Here is a 16,723-nt window from a genome sequence, read left to right as displayed (position 1 = left end):
GTTGTATTAACAACCAAACAGACCATTTTAGCCTTCTGTTGGTTTTGTGAGGTGAAAGCTTCATGCTAAATAAATCAGTTTAATTCACTTTTGGCAAGTCAGTGGCACACCTTTTTAAAATATTTAACTGTTCAAAAAAATCGAATTATTAATTTTACAAATAGAAAAGAGGTTTACCTGAACTTAAGGAAATAGAACACCTATTCTCACCCTACCTTTCCTCAATTATATTAAATATGGATTTAAAAAAAAAAAAGTGTAAAATGTTTTTAAAGCAGAAAACCTGTGTGTGGCTCTGTAGAGCTCTTCCCTGAGACTATGTAGATTGACACCTTTGTTAATGATGTGCTGCTGCAGTTCATCAAATGGCCAGTTGGTGTCACTGTTTAGCCTTTAAACTTTACTTCATGTCCATATTACTGCGGTTAAGTTCTGCAAGGTTGCAGATCCACAACTATGTGTGAGGTTCATGGTTTTGACATAATTTAAAAATGTGTTTATGAAGCATTATTCACAGTATTTCAGATTTCTAAAAGCACTAATTTTTAATTGAGAAATATTTGCTTTAAAGTCATTAATTATAGAATCCACATATTGTAGGTGAAATAATAGTTCATAAATAAAGTGCATGTTTTTCTAGTCCCTAAAGACTTGCTTTACAAACAAATGTTTGACTAATTTCTTTCCTTCTGTCACCTGCAGGCTCAGAGTTGCAGTGTTAATACTGTCATCAGCACTCAAAGCGCACTGAAAGAACTCCTCCCAGCAGAGCACAACACACACACACACCAGACCTGTAACTCACCAGACCTTCCTCTCCATCATCATGATCACCTCAGAGCTGCCAGTGCTACAGTGAGTCCAGACTCCCCATTAAAGTACATGTTCATCTACTGTCATGTTTTCTCTTTCTCAAAAGTGATTATTGTAAAGTTCTGAAACGTTAAAAAAAATTATGCCTGACAAACAATGTTTTAAGTGTTAATAAATTGTGATGTGCCTTCTAAAATTCAATAAACAATGTTTATAATGAAATGAGCACAGTCAAATATGTTTTCATAAGATTTAGGGTGGATATTTGCTTGACTCATTTTTTTGGTTAAATGAGAGTAGAACTGGGTACATTTCTTAACACCTCTGAAGACTCAAATTATGTCATTTAATCTTCGTTGTCATTTAAAGTGACAGTTCACTTTTGTTATGAGGTAAATAAGTGACAGGATCAAAACTCAAATGAATAATCCTGTTTTACAATAAAATTAATAAATAATAATAAATAATAATTAAATATATATATATATATATATATATATATATATATATATATATATATTTTTTTTTTTTTAATTGATTTTCAATTTATTAAAAAATCTTTTAAATATATTTTTTCTTATTGGCTATACAGAAATGCATACTCTAATATAAAAATATACCACCATGAAGGGGTATTTTTTTTATATATATATATATATATATATATATATATATATATATATATATATATATATATATATATATATATATATATATATATATATAATATTATATATAGTCTGTCTGTCTATATATTTATATAGACAGACAGACACAATTTAATTTCATGATATTTCAGGAGGTTCAGAGTCCACGGTGTGTGTTTTTCTCACAGGGACTCCGGTGAGTCGGGTCAGGACACAGTGAGTCTCAGTATGAGCATGAGTGAGCTGGACGACCCTGGAGATGGAAAGACCAAGAAGAAGAGAGGAAGGCCTGGCAGACCACCTGTATGCCTCACACAAAAACTGTTTTTCTTGACTTATCACACATATATATTATTCGTGGCTTAACCCCGTACCCCCCACCCCCCCTCCTGTCCGTCTCCAGGCACCCAACAAAAAGCCTCGAAAGTCACCATCAGAAAAGGGCTTAATGGGAGCCCCGCGGGGACGGAAGGCCAATGGAATGGCTCAGCAGAACGGAGAGGGGGATCCTGTTACTCTGTTTGAAGTTGTCAAACAGGGAAAGAGTGCTATGCAGGTAAAAATTTCTAATAGAAGCGAGAACTGATCAACATGCAAATGAGCTTAAACTGATTTTAGGTGCCTTATGTCCAATGAGCTATAATTACATTTCAACACACAAAGAATGCAAATTACTTTTAATAAATATCCCATCTGTGTTTGGTTTATAAATAAATTATACATAAATGTCTTTCATCATTAACTGAGTAAAGCATGATCAGTTCTCAGGATTTAATCGGATTTAGTCAGTTTATCGAAATCACACAGAACAGAATGAATTGCCAAATTGTATACATTTGTTATCTGTGTTAGATAATATAATTGTGTTAAACTTGTACACTTTCATTGAATATTTCAGGGCTAGTAAGATTATTTTTAAAAAATGTATATATATATATATATATATATATATATATATATATATATATATATATATATATATATATATATATATATATATATATTATACAATTGCAAATGTTATTCATCAAAGCTACATTAAATTACATTTGTAACGTTAATGTTTGTATTTTCTATTCATCCATGAAAAAATATATAACAGTTTACACTAAATATTATATTAAATAAAACACAAAATAAAATATTATATTCAAAATAATAAATGTTTTTATTACCAAATCAGCATATTGGAATGATTTCTGAAGGATCATGTGACACTGAAGCTTAAAATTCAGCTTTGCTATCCCAGGAATACATTACATATAATAATATATATATAAGTCATTTGAAATTGTAATTTTTTAAATGAGCACAAAAGACCCAAACTTTGGAACAATAGTGCATAATTAACTGCATACATTAACACATTCATTTAACAGCCCTAGCTATAAAATATTAAACAATGTGTATTATTTAATTGTTAAATGAAGAGTGAAATATATAGCTGGTCTCCAAATATTTCAGATCAGGAGCAGATGTTGGATATGTAACAGCTGAAGGTGTGCCGTTATTACATCCTCTGTGTCAGACTCGCTTAATAAAGCACTTAAGTCAGATTGTTCTGCTAAAGAAACAAGTGTTGAGCTGCTCATCCGCTGTGTTTATATAAATAGTGACACATCTGTCCCTAAATCTTTCAGTCGGTCGTTGATGACTGGATCGAGTCGTACAAGCAGGACAGAGATATAGCACTTTTGGACCTCATCAACTTTTTCATCCAGTGCTCTGGCTGTAAAGGTACAAGCAACTTATGCTCATATATCTGTTTTATTAATGAATGATAATAATATTAATTCACAATAGTTTTGATTACTGATCATCCTTCATTGCAGGCACTGTTAGAATCGAAATGTTTCGCAACATGCAGAACGCTGAAATCATCCGCAAAATGACAGAAGAGTTTGATGAGGTACCCTTCCTGTTGGATTTACAGAAGCTAGTGTAGTCAAAGACCTTTGAACTCCAGTCTGAGTAGGTCATTTTTTGTGTCTTAATGCAGGACAGTGGTGATTACCCCTTAACCATTTCTGGTCCTTTGTGGAAGAAGTTTCGCTACAACTTCTGTGAGTTCATCTGCGTCCTGATCCGTCAGTGCCAGTACAGCATCATCTACGACGAGTACATGATGGACACGGTCATCTCTTTGCTCACGGGTCTGTCGGACTCACAGGTCCGAGCCTTCAGACACACCAGCACCCTAGCAGGTAAACCCAAATTTGAACCCAAACATTTCAAAAGTATTAATACTAAAGCTATATATTTCTTATTAAGCCCCTTTCACACTGCGATTCCGGCAAATACACGGATAATGCGACCCGGCATTTGTTCCCAGGCCGCTAGATTTGGTCCATTCACACAGCCAGCAAAATGCCGTAATATGTGCGCTTTCACACACAACGCTTAACGGTCCCGGCCCCCGGGTCGAGTTGACACGTGACATCCTGATGTGACGTATAATGGCGAGCGATCTCAGCTTCAGCGCGGATAGTAAGGAGCTCCGTGGTCTCGACTTGTGTCCAGTTTGCGCACATTTCTGCTGGTTTAATTTTAGTTTTTTTTATATACGAACACTCTCTGCGTTTAAAACACCGACTAGCTCTTCTGGCACTGCAGGGTTGTATTATTGAAAAAACAAGCTCTAGGAGTCGCACAATAACTACGTACACGTTGCGGCATTAGTTTCTGCTTTTGTTCACACAGCGCTCGTCCCGGGTCGAATACCGCAATGTTACTAGGTTCCCGACCCGGGTCGAATTATGACCCAACCATCACTGCCATTATAAATTTTGGAAGAGACAGGACATTTTTAATATAACTCCGATTTTATTCATCTGAAAGATGAATGTCATAGACACCTAGGATGACTTTAGGGAGTAAATCATGGGGTAATTTTCATTTTTTGTGTGAACTAGCCCTTTAACTGATTTAATTTGTGTACTTTAATAACATTAATAATAATTAAAAAAAATGTTGTTATTGTCTAGCCATATTTAATGGGATCCATAAAAAACAACAGTGTGAAAGTTGACTGAGACAACTGAAGTAGAGAGAAATATTTTTAAATTCTGTAAAAAAAAAAATGAGTTTGCATACCTGTCCTTTTTTTCCCCTCAGCCATGAAGCTCATGACAGCTCTGGTGAATGTGGCTCTGAACCTGAGCATTAACCAGGACAACACACAGAGACAGTACGAAGCTGAACGCAACAAAATGGTGGGGAAGAGAGCCACTGAGAAGCTTGAACTCCTACTCCATAAAAGGAAAGAGGTATTAAACAATTATTATTTTTCTGTGGACTGTTAGATTACCAGGTCCACATGAAATCCAATGCACAGATCTGCAGATTTCATCAGAATTTAAACACCTGTCAAGTCCTACACATATTCCACAGAATTCACCGAGCACAGAATAGATTTTACCGCTAGACAAAGACAGAAAATGGTGTCAGTATACAGTCATTATACTGCTGATCATTTACTCAAATGCACAAACTTTCTCACCAGCTTCAAGAAAACCAAGATGAAATCGAAAACATGATGAACTCGATCTTCAAGGGAATCTTTGTTCATCGTTATAGGTGATCAAAGTTGTATCTTCTCACAGTAATAGCGTAGATGAAGCTGTGAATGTCTGATCTCCTCTTCTGTGTGACTGGCAGAGATGCAATAGCTGAAATCAGAGCGATTTGTATAGAAGAGATCGGTGTGTGGATGAAAATGTACAGCGATGCCTTCCTGAATGACAGCTACCTGAAGTACGTGGGCTGGACGTTACACGACCGGGTATGGCATATCCGAATACACCAAGAGCAGCACTTTTGCCCCCATTTCATTTTCAGTGTATTAATATCAGCATTCTCCATTTCAAGCAAGGTGAAGTACGCTTGAAGTGTTTAAAAGCCTTACAAAACCTCTACACAAACCGTGAACTGTTTCCAAAACTCGAGCTCTTCACAAACCGCTTCAAGGTAAGAACGCAGTTCAGGAGAGGTATTCCAGTTCTCTGAATGTCTTTATGACGATTCGATCTTCTCACAGGATCGTATCGTGTCGATGACGCTGGATAAAGAGTATGATGTGGCTGTGGAGGCCATCAGACTGGTCACTCTAATCCTTCAGTGAGTGAAGCTCAGATGCTTTCAAAAGCTGAACATAACTGCAGTCTGGATGTTTTCCTCCATGAATGTTCTTCATTTGTTCAGGGGTAGTGAGGACGCGCTGTCTAATGAAGACTGTGAGAATGTCTATCATCTAGTGTACTCAGCTCACAGGCCTGTGGCAGTGGCTGCTGGGGATTTTCTACATCGAAAGTGAGCCAGCTTGCATATTTTCTCGGCAAAATATTCTTGGCTTTTGTCTGATTATTTATATATATTTGTGTTATTGTAATTGAATTACATTTTTTGTGTGTCCTTTCTTTGCGGTGTCATGTGTAGGTTGTTCAGCAGACATGATCCTCAGGCGGAGGAGGCTCTGGCCAAACGCAGGGGCAGGAGCAGCCCAAACGGAAACCTCATCCGCATGCTGGTGCTCTTCTTTCTGGAAAGTGAGGTGAGGCCACAACTGATGATTGATGGGTTAACACAATACTTATCTCCTGAAGTGTCACTAGAATCCAGCTAGTTCTGTTTATATTGGTCAGAGTCTCTTGTGTTTGTGTCAGCTCACATGGTGTATGTGTGTTTGTGTTTACAGCTGCATGAACATGCTGCCTATCTTGTGGACAGTTTGTGGGAGAGCTCTCAGGAGCTGTTGAAGGACTGGGAGTGCATGACCGAACTGCTGCTGGAGGAGCCGGTGCAGGGCGAGGAGGGTAAGGTCACCCTGAGAGGGGCTTCTCTGCCGCCTGTAGTAGATCATATTAGATAGAAAACATAGTGGAGGGTGGTAGCCTGGATGCTAGCCGACAGGGGCGTGGGACTGGGGGGATAAAGGGTACTGAGTAACCAGGGCCCAAGGCAGGGAAGTCCGTTTTCTATACATACACATACATGGTACGGGGGCCCAGCAAGATGGTTTGTACCCAGGGCCCAAAATTTGGTGCTACGCCCCTGCTAGCCGAACTCAGCCCTGCCCACAACATTTGAACTCGGGCAGTTCGGTCTGGACTTGATCCATAGAGGAGTAATTATGCTCAAACAGAAACTGTTCGGACCAAAGAAATTGTTAGGGCGGGCTTTAGATGATGATGGACAGATGATAAACTGTAACGTAATCATCCACATCATCAAAGGCGCTTGGTTGACCTTGTTCTAATCCTAAAACTAGTTCTAAACAGAGAACTTGTTCGTATATGCATCACCTTCACTAGTTCTCTCAGAAATGATGATCGTGTTGGTAAGGCAAGGCAAGGCAAGTTTATTTGGATAGCACATTTCATACCCAATGGCAATTCAAAGTGCTTTACATAGAAATTCATTAAAATAGTTGTAACATATAGTCTAGAAATCTAGACGCACCCTAGCTGCAGCAAATCTAATCTATCGCCAGTGTCGTCTAGCAACTCTCAATACAGTTCTGAGCTGTAAAAACCAAACTCTGGTAAGGCCAATCACATCATGTATAGAGTCGGTGGGCGGGGCTTAACATAGTGACGACATAGTTGCGCTTGCTTGCTTCTAGTAAACACGGAGGCTGTCGAACGGCGGTCTGTCGAATCAGCTTTGACCGCGACTCTGGAAGGCTTGGAGTTAAGCTTTTCTTTGAGAAAAGAACAAAGAACGGCACTGAAGTCATTCTTAAGAAGGGAAGATGTGTTCAGAGTTTTGCCGACCGGATATGGATGTTTAATCTGTCAACGAGCTCCGCTTCATGTTGCTCTGGTTGGTTGTATCGCTATCCTATTACGTGCAGAGGGAATTTGAAAGACAACCCTTTATCCAGTTTAACCATTTATAGCAGTTTCAGACTCATATTCTGAATGGAATTGAGTATGACCACGTCAGGCTAGGAGGGTGGGGCTAGTTGTCACAAAAGTCTTCATTTCAAACTCCTCACCACCTTTTGTGCACCTTACGCCTTACAGTATATTCTCATAAATGCCCGAATATGTATATGTTCACCAGAAGCACGGCTCTGACTCTCTATTTGTCTTCAGTGTTGTCAGACAGGCAGGAGGGTTCTCTGATCGAGCTGACTGTCTGTACTATTCGTCAGGCTGCTGAGGCCCACCCTCCTGTGGGGAGAGGGACTGGGAAAAGGGTAAGATTTTACCTGACAAGCATTTTATTCTAAAATTATTTGTTGCCATTGTTGTTTAGTTTGGTCTGTCTTGTTGTCTAGGTCTTGACTGCTAAAGAAAGGAAGACGCAGATCGATGACAAAAACAAATTAACAGAGCACTTCATCATGGCTCTTCCCATGTTACTCTCAAAAGTAGGATGAAGTCCTGTTTTCATGCTCTCATACATCATGAATTAATTTGCTAATTCGGATCCTGGTAAACACGTTTTCTATTCACAGTACCAGACAGATGCAGAGAAAGTAGCCAACCTCCTACAGATCCCGCAATACTTTGACCTGGATGTGTACAGTGCTGGGAGAATGGAGAAGGTAAGCAGTTTCTCCAGCTGGATCTCAATGAACGCTGGAATTTCATTGAACGTTTGCTGATAGACTGAATCTGAATGTTCCAGCACTTGGACGCATTGCTCAAGCAGATCAAGTTTGTGGTGGAGAAGCACACTGATACAGAGGTGCTGGAGGCCTGCAGTAAGACCTACAGCATTCTGTGCAGTGAGGAGTACACCATCATGAACCGCGTTGACATCGCCCGCAGTCAGCTCATCGATGAACTTACCGACCGCTTCAACCACTCGGTAGAGGAGCTGCTGCAGGCGGTGAGGGCTCTGTGGAGGTGACGGACATATTTAGAGGGATTGTTAAAGTACCACATCCATTACAAAATATATTTAGGAAAATGATTAATCTGACTGTTATTTAATCAGCCTCATGTCATCCCCAACATTTATGCTGTTATTTTAAAAAATATATATTTTTCACACAAGTGGTTAATAGTGTAGTTATGACAACTGAAAAGGGCATTAAAATATGTCATAAGCAATATGATAGCTTTTTGTGAGGAACGGACTAACATTTTTATCATTATTCACAGATTATTCACTGCAATGAAATGAGTGATTCAGTGAGTTGAACTCAATAGAAAATGAGTGGGGTTTTTTTGTTTGTTTTTTCCTTTTTTTGAGCTGGTTCTGATCCAGTTCACGAATTGGACTGAATGATTTTTTTGCCTAATGGACCGATCAACTCGAATTTCATCATGTATGGCTTCAGAAAACATGGTAAAAAACAACAACATGAATCTTATATATAGACTTCTTTTATGGGGCTTTTTATGTATATTTTTGTGCCATTTTTGGTGGTTAACAGTTTTGTTTTTTTGTTTGAGTCTTTTATATAGACTACTTTTATGGGCCTTTTGGTGGGTTTTTTGTGCCATTTTTGGTGGCTAACAGGTGGCACAGTTTTGTTTTTTATTTGAAATATCCAATGAAAATTGTAGTGCTTAGACAACTCTGAGCTTTATTCATCATTCCTTCTATTAAAGACTCTGAGGCTGTTATATGCTGAAATAGAGTTGGTGAATGACTGTGTATGTTTCTTAGACGTCTGCCTTATTTACAGGGGGAAGAGGCGGATGACGACGACATCTACAATGTTCTCTCCACTCTTAAGAGACTCACAGCCTTTCACAAGTATGACGCTGTCTTGTTAAATTACTGTGCAAAAGCAAGTTACTTCTGACCACTTGGAGTCAGTGAGTGCTAATGAACAAGCAATGTGTCCATCTCTCCTCTCCATCAGTGCTCATGACTTGACCAGATGGGATTTGTTTGGGAACTGCTACAGGTTGCTAAGGACGGGAATAGAGCAGGGCTCTATGCCAGAGCAGGTGCGTCTGTTTCAGATATAAGATGAGAGGAATCTCAAGAAGCCTGTCAGGAACGTGTCACATTTCAACCCAATTATTTGCATTATGACACTATTTTCATGACAGTTCTTAGTACTCTAATAAAAAAAGCAGCATTATTTAAATGAAATATCCATTCACACTGTGTTTACTATACATTGTGGAAGTTTTTGTTGCCTGTAATTTAGAACTTTTACAAAACAATCTTAAAAATGGATGACTTTCTTTACTGTAGTGGAGTACTAAGAATTGAGCATGAAATATTGGTTTATTTTATTAGAAAGAAAAGGGGGGAATTAATCATATTCTTATTATACAAACATATTGACCAATAAAAAAATCAAGCAATTAACAAAATAGCAATGCACACACACACACACACACACACACACACACACACACACACACACACACACACACACACACACACACACACACACACACACACACACATATATATTATTTGTTTAAATTTCTTGATTTAGTTTTTTCCCTCTCTCCGTGATTTTAACTTATTTTCATGTGACTAATGCAGATTTATGTAGATCAAGTTATGTCCTGAAGCTGAGTGTGTTTCATTGTGTGGTTTGTAGATAGCAGTGCAGGCTCTTCAGTGTTCTCATTACTCTATACTGTGGCAGCTGGTCAAAATCACAGAGGGATCTCCATCCAAGGTCTGTAAGGTGTCTATTTAATGCCTTCTTATTTAGCAGGTGGTTTTAAATACACTGCAACCTTTTTATTAGCAACACTGAACCATTCATCCATTGTTTTTATATCCAGAATTGATCTCTATTGAATATGACCAGGCTGAACAAGCAATAAAGGTGCGTTCATTAACTGATTATTGCAACTTTCAACCAAAAGACAATTTTTCTGTTTGATTCCAGGATGATCTTCTAGCACTACGGAGGGTTGTCAAGTCTTTTCTAGCTGTGTGCCAGCAGTGTTTATCAAATGTTAACACACCGGTTAAAGAGCAGGTAAGCTAAAGACCTTTCATTCAGGAGGGGCATGCCTGTTCAACAGTCAATCATTGCGGCACCTTCCTATTTCTTCCTCCAGGCGTTCATGCTGCTATGTGACCTACTGATGATCTTCAGTCACCAGCTCACCACAGGGGCCAGGGAGGGTCTGCAACCTCTGGTGTTCAATCCAGACAGCACTCTACAGAACGAGCTCCTGAACTTCATCTTAGATCATGTGTTTATTGACCAGGATGATGAGAATCAGAGCCTAGGTGAACCTACAGACAGTATTAATGATTAATAATTAAAATTATAGGTACATATTGGTAAATATTGATCAAAAAAGACTGTGAAAAGAACTCTGCATCAATTAATCAACAATTAAATCCTTTTGATCTTTTTATTCAACAAACCTTTAATTGAAGTTTTTAAAAAATGAAGTGGGGGGAATCATGAATTTCTTCTTCTCTAATACACTATGGCCACAGTTAATGTTACCACTAGAAATTCTTATGAGTAACATCTCCATCCATGTTTAAGCACACCAGGGTGACTAGGAACATGAAATTATCTAGCCAGGACTTCCTGTTTCACAGAAGTATAAATATGAGGAAATGCAAAGGCCAAATTCCCTTAATCATCCAACACAATGAGTAAAACCAAATAATATAGTTCTGACATGAAGATTGTTGAGCTTCGCAACATTAAAACATTAAAAGTTCCCATTTCTACCATTGGGACAATAATTAAGAGGTTCTAATCAGCAGGAAATATTACGAATCTGCGGAGGAGAGTTTGAGTTGCCAAATACTCCAAGGATGAGAAAGTAGAAAGCAAAAAGTAGCTGAGTCTCTGGGTCAGAAAGACTTTAAAAATATTAAACTCCCCCTACATCACCACAATTTGGTTAGGAGGGTTTCAAGACAAATCATCTGCTCTCATCCAAAGACACAAACATGACTGGATCTTCAAAAGGGACCTGGTTCTATGGTCAGATGAAACCAAAAAATACGGTCAAATATACTGCTGGATCTTTAACGTTGTTGGCCAATTTTTTTGTTGGAGGTCCTGGACATCTTGTTCAGACACATGGTATCATGGATTCCATCAAATACCAACAGATAAAAAATCTAAACCTGATGACCTCTGCTAGAATTCTTATAATGCGCCATGGTTAGATCTTCCAACAGGACGATGATCCAAAAACCAGCAAAAAAAATGTGTCACTGAGCACAAAATGTATCTTTGCCATGGCCATCTTAGTCCCCGGACCCTAAAGGAGCACCAACATGGAGCTGGCAATCTGGAGGGATTCTGTATGAAGGAATGCTCTCTAATCTCATTTCAGGTATTCTCCAAAGTCATTAGGCATTATAGAACAAGACTCAGAGTTGATATCTTGGCCAATAATTGTGTCCTACGTGTATTAGAGAAAAACATTTATTTCACAATGGGATTTCCCCCCCATTTTAAATTGTTATACTTCAATGAAAGGTTTATTTTTTCAAAATAAAAGATCTAAAGGATTAACGATGCAGATGCATTTTCACAGGCTGTTTTGTCAATATTCACCAAGGGTACCAACAATTTTGTCCATGACTATATAATGTACAGTTTTGTGAATGTGACCCAGTAAATGAGATGGATGTATCCAATGGGATATCCATCAGATACTGAACAGATATAAGAGTCTGTAAGAGGCTTTTCAATAATGTTTTTAATAAATCTATCTGATGTTTTTTACATAGAGGGTGATGAGGAAGATGAAGCTAACAAGATTGAGGCCTTACACAAGAGGAGGAACCTTCTAGCTGCCTTCAGCAAGCTCATCATTTATGATATAGTAGACATGCCAGCTGCTGCAGATATCTTCAAACACTACATGAAGGTAAGATCTCCAGTCATCACCTTACCTGGAAATCTTGTGCGGCTGCCTTTTTTTTCTGAATTGCCAAAGTATACATATACCTTTGTCCAACCACAATGAAAGCGTTCAAAATTTCACTGCTCCAGTGGACAGATATATACATATTTTAGATTTATACTTAAAACTGTTATGCCAACAAATATTCGGCTTTCACTACTGGTAAACTACTTGCAGTACTACAACGATTATGGAGACATCATCAAGGAGACTCTAAGTAAGACCAGACAGACGGACAAAATATTGTGTGCCAAGACACTCATCCTGAGCTTACAACAGGTGAGATGACAGCCTCCATTTTGAGGGATATTCTGGTATAAGATGAACATGATATTCGCATTATCATTTTAATCTTATGATAATTGTAGTAATCCTGTTATTGTTTCTGTTCTTCAGCTCTTTAATGAGCTGATCCAGGATCAGGGGCCTAACTTAGACAGAACCTCATCTCATGTGAGCGGCATTAAGGAATTGGCACGTCGCTTTGCCCTCACCTTTGGCTTGGACCAGATCAAAACCAGAGAAGCTGTGGCCACACTGCACAAGTAACTTCTTGTTCATGTTTGAATTATTACTCCTCAAACATCAAATGGACCTCTTTATTTTACCTCTCACAAATATTTTTAATGTATTCAGAGATGGGATTGAGTTCGCCTTTAAATATCAGAATCCTAAAGGACCGGAGTATCCCCCTCCGAATCTGGCCTTCCTAGATGTTCTCTGTGAATTTTCCTCGAAACTACTTCGCCAAGACAAGAAAACAGTGTAAGTTGGTCTAAAGAGCACTTTGTTTAATGGGGTTTTATGCTCATGTGCTTGAGCTTTGCCTTGATTTAGTAATAGAGGCACTGAGTAAAAGATTTATTGGATGAAGCCTTTAAGAAACTGAGCAGAAGCATTATATTATAATGTATATAAATAAGAAAAACTTAAACTATATATGCTAATAAAATTGTTTTATTATATTATTTATATATGCTGGTACCTTTGTGTTCTCTCTTTTTCTGTACAGGCACTCATTAATTATATAAATAATAAGTGAGAGAAATATGTGTGTGTTTGCATGTGTATATATACATCAATCAGGCTTAACATTATGACCACCTTCCTAATATTGTGTTGGCCCCTCTTTTGTTGCCAAAAATGCCTTGACCTGTTGAGGCATGGACTCCTAGACCCCTGAAGGTGTGCTGTGGTATGTGGTACCAAGATGTTAGTTTTAACTGTCCAATTTTGGTGAACTTGTGCAAATTGTAGGCTCTTTTTCGTACTTGTAGTGGAGATGAGTGGTTCCCGGTAGGGTCTTCTGCTGTTTTAGCCCATCCACCTCAAGGTTGTGCGTGTTGTGGCTTCACAAATGCTTTGCTGCATACCTCGGTTGTAACGAGTGGTTATTTCAGTCAAAGTTGCTCTTCTATCAGCTTGAATCAGTCGGCCCATTCTCCTCTGACCTCTAGCATCAACAAGGCATTTTGCCCACAAGACTGGCGCATACTGGATGTTTTTCTCTTTTCACACCATCCTTTGTAAACCCTAGAAAAGGTTGTGTGTGAAAATCCCAGTAACTGAGCAGATTGTGAAATACTCAGATCGGCCTGTCTTGCACCAACAACCATACAACGCTCAAAATAGCTTAAATCACCTTTCTTTCCCATTCTGACATTCAGTTTGGTGTTCAGGAGATTGTCTTGACCAGGACAACACCCCTAAATGCATTGAAGCAACTGCCATGTGATTGGTCGATTAGATAATTGCATTAATGGTGTTCCTAATAATCCTTTAGGTTGGTGTATATGTTGTTTCTACTTTAATTTATGAAGATGCGAAATTATCCCAATTTAAAAATATATTAAAAACTTTAATGTCATGGAAAGGGATGCATTTATTCGTGATTACAGACAAATATGTGAATAATTAGTTAATAATCGATTGACAGCACTAATATACATTTATAGAGAAAGGCAGAGTATTAATTAATTTATATATGCTTGCTTTTTTATGTTTTTTTATATTTGTATATGTTTTTTTAAAATGTATTATATTTATATATGTCAGTAAAATTGTGTTTTCTCTTTGACTATGCAGGCACTCATATCTTGAAAAGTTTATGACAGAGCAGATGATGGAGAGACGGGAGGACATCTGGCTGCCGCTCATCTCCTACAGGAACTCTCTGTTGACGGGTGGAGATGAAGATCGCATGTCCATCACCAGCGGCAGCAGCAGCAGCAAAGCTGGATCCATACGAAGCAAGAAGGGCCGTCCACCCATGCACAAGAAACGCATCGAGGGTGAGGATGCCAGTAGATCATAATAATAGAAGACGGGAGGACTGTGGGTTGGTTCAGCTGACTAAGATGCCTAAAAGTAAGCAGTCATGGGCTGTTTTGTGTGTGTTTTCGTGGTTCTGCAGAGGAGAGTATGGAGGGTTCGTGGATGATGAGGAATGACACCCTACAGACCCCAGGAGCCCTGCAGACACCCCAACTCACCTCCACTGTGCTCCGAGAGAACCCGCGGCAAGCAGCTGAGCACCTCCCTGACCAGGACTCTGAGCCTGGGTCTGAATCTGACTATGTTCATAAGTAAGTGACTTTTAGTCACTTCAGCTTATTCTAAATGAGTTAGCTGCCAACGCAATATTTCTCATTTTTAAGTGTTTCCTCTAATATTTATGATTTTTTTCATCTTTTTTTTTAATGAACACATTTTTTTTGTAGTTTAAGTTAACAATAACATGGTTGGTTTATGTCACTAGCATTATGCGGTTTTCCTCTCGATCAGTCCTCAGATGCAGATGTCCTGGCTTGGCCAACAGAAGATGGAGGAGGTAAACAGGAAAGAACGCACAGCCATGAACTACATGAAGGCCCGTAGCGGAGGAGTACGACAGACTGTGTACGTGGAAAAACGTGTGTGGGATGTTTCACAAATGAGAAAAAAATGCTGTAGTTAATGTTACTTTGATTTCTCTAATCTAGACGTGGTCTCATGGAGGACGACGCAGAGCCCATCTTTGAGGATGTCATGATGTCGTCTCGAGGGCAGCTAGAAGACATGAGTGAGGAATTTGAGGACACCATGGTCATTGATCTGGTAAGATCCAAGCTGTTAACACTACAGTGACTCACACACAGTCCCCAAACCTATCCTGAGGTTCTGCTTCCCATTTAAGAGCCCTCCAAAAATGGGGGACTGGTAAAACATCATATACCAGGGGTGGCGAACGTCATCCTGAAGAGAAACAGTCCTGCAGAGTTTTGCTCCAACTCTAATCAAACACACCTGAACCAGCTAATCAAGGTCTTAAGGGTTACTAGAAAGCTACAGGTAGTAGGTGAGTTTTTATCAGGGTTTGAGCAAAACTCTGCAAGACAGTTGAGCTCCAGGAATGACATTCGCCACCACTGTTCTACACTGAGATATTGGCAATTTGTATGTTTCTGACTAATGATCGTCAAATGGAGAAATAGTGTCTGTGGAAAAGTGGAAAAAAGTGTCTCAGAATACTTGTGTAATTAAATATAGAAAAAAAAATCACATTATTTTAAATCTTGTGCAGCCTCCATCCAGGAACAGGCGGGAAAGAGCAGAGCTGAGACCGGACTTCTTTGACTCTGCAGCCATGATTGAGGATGAGTCGGTAAGAATGAGTTGCTAAGGCTTTAACACATTATATATTACCATATTGTTTCCAATATAAGACGACCCTGATTATAAGACCGACTGACACCGTATTTATTAGCACACTGGTCTTACCCATATTTGCCTTCACCTATTGTTGTGGGTGTATTGTTGACATGTAAAGGTCTAGATCCTGAATATAAGATGAACCTGTTTCCTTTTACACACGAGCAGCTCATGATGGGATGTTTTCAGTGTCTTGCAGTGACTCCGTTCGCAGTAAATGTTGCTCCACACAAATTCCTTTTCTGCGCATTTGAAAACGCGGCGCATCAACCACCTTGCCAAATTTATAGTGAGAATCATTTGTAAATATCTGTCAGTATAAAGTGTAGAAATCAAGACAACCATAAATACTAGAATTGCAGTTTTACAGTTGAACTTATATTTTTATTTAGTAATATAGTTATAATATGGTCAAACTGATATATAATCACATTTTATGGCCAAATCGTGCAGCTCTACAAAAACAAAAACAAAATCCTCAGAAAAATCACGATTAAATTTTTCCCTCAAAATGCGCAGCCCTAATTATCAATAAATGATCACCTGAATTTCACGAGTTCACACTTGCATATCATTTATAGAGAGTAGATTTAATGTATATAATGTGTGTATGTATGTATTTGTGTGTTTATATGTATATATATATCTTATTGCTGATTAGCTGAGTGCTCTCCACCACTTGTGTCAATTATCTGAACATATTTCTTCCCAAACCTTGTTAATAAAACTTCTTTTTTTGTGTGTGTCTTTTTG

At 38.6% G+C, this 16,723-nt stretch overlaps 1 protein-coding gene across 1 annotated transcript in view; it reads left to right on the top strand.

Annotated features, from left to right (window-relative positions):
* Positions 1–16,723, top strand: part of stag1a (STAG1 cohesin complex component a) — a 54,200-nt gene that overhangs the window by 36,403 nt on the left and 1,074 nt on the right. Inside the window, exons 2-33 of the mRNA XM_067453753.1 lie at positions 703–855; positions 1,649–1,763; positions 1,864–2,016; positions 3,101–3,197; positions 3,293–3,369; positions 3,460–3,664; positions 4,575–4,726; positions 4,963–5,036; positions 5,118–5,241; positions 5,328–5,426; positions 5,497–5,576; positions 5,661–5,768; positions 5,895–6,009; positions 6,154–6,271; positions 7,556–7,659; positions 7,741–7,833; positions 7,921–8,010; positions 8,094–8,297; positions 9,103–9,173; positions 9,283–9,370; positions 9,982–10,062; positions 10,279–10,371; positions 10,454–10,628; positions 12,105–12,244; positions 12,458–12,559; positions 12,677–12,825; positions 12,917–13,045; positions 14,366–14,571; positions 14,694–14,865; positions 15,065–15,178; positions 15,262–15,376; positions 15,843–15,923. Coding sequence (XP_067309854.1) covers positions 827–855; positions 1,649–1,763; positions 1,864–2,016; positions 3,101–3,197; positions 3,293–3,369; positions 3,460–3,664; positions 4,575–4,726; positions 4,963–5,036; positions 5,118–5,241; positions 5,328–5,426; positions 5,497–5,576; positions 5,661–5,768; positions 5,895–6,009; positions 6,154–6,271; positions 7,556–7,659; positions 7,741–7,833; positions 7,921–8,010; positions 8,094–8,297; positions 9,103–9,173; positions 9,283–9,370; positions 9,982–10,062; positions 10,279–10,371; positions 10,454–10,628; positions 12,105–12,244; positions 12,458–12,559; positions 12,677–12,825; positions 12,917–13,045; positions 14,366–14,571; positions 14,694–14,865; positions 15,065–15,178; positions 15,262–15,376; positions 15,843–15,923 — 3,753 coding nt within the window. The 5' untranslated portion in view covers positions 703–826. The remainder of the gene's footprint in view (positions 1–702; positions 856–1,648; positions 1,764–1,863; positions 2,017–3,100; positions 3,198–3,292; positions 3,370–3,459; positions 3,665–4,574; positions 4,727–4,962; positions 5,037–5,117; positions 5,242–5,327; positions 5,427–5,496; positions 5,577–5,660; positions 5,769–5,894; positions 6,010–6,153; positions 6,272–7,555; positions 7,660–7,740; positions 7,834–7,920; positions 8,011–8,093; positions 8,298–9,102; positions 9,174–9,282; positions 9,371–9,981; positions 10,063–10,278; positions 10,372–10,453; positions 10,629–12,104; positions 12,245–12,457; positions 12,560–12,676; positions 12,826–12,916; positions 13,046–14,365; positions 14,572–14,693; positions 14,866–15,064; positions 15,179–15,261; positions 15,377–15,842; positions 15,924–16,723) is intronic.

This window comes from Pseudorasbora parva, chromosome 9, assembly GCF_024679245.1.
Source record: "Pseudorasbora parva isolate DD20220531a chromosome 9, ASM2467924v1, whole genome shotgun sequence".
NCBI lineage: Eukaryota > Metazoa > Chordata > Actinopteri > Cypriniformes > Gobionidae > Pseudorasbora > Pseudorasbora parva.
The sequence above is the reverse complement of the archived record's forward strand: the minus strand, read 5'-3'. Positions and strand labels throughout refer to the sequence as shown.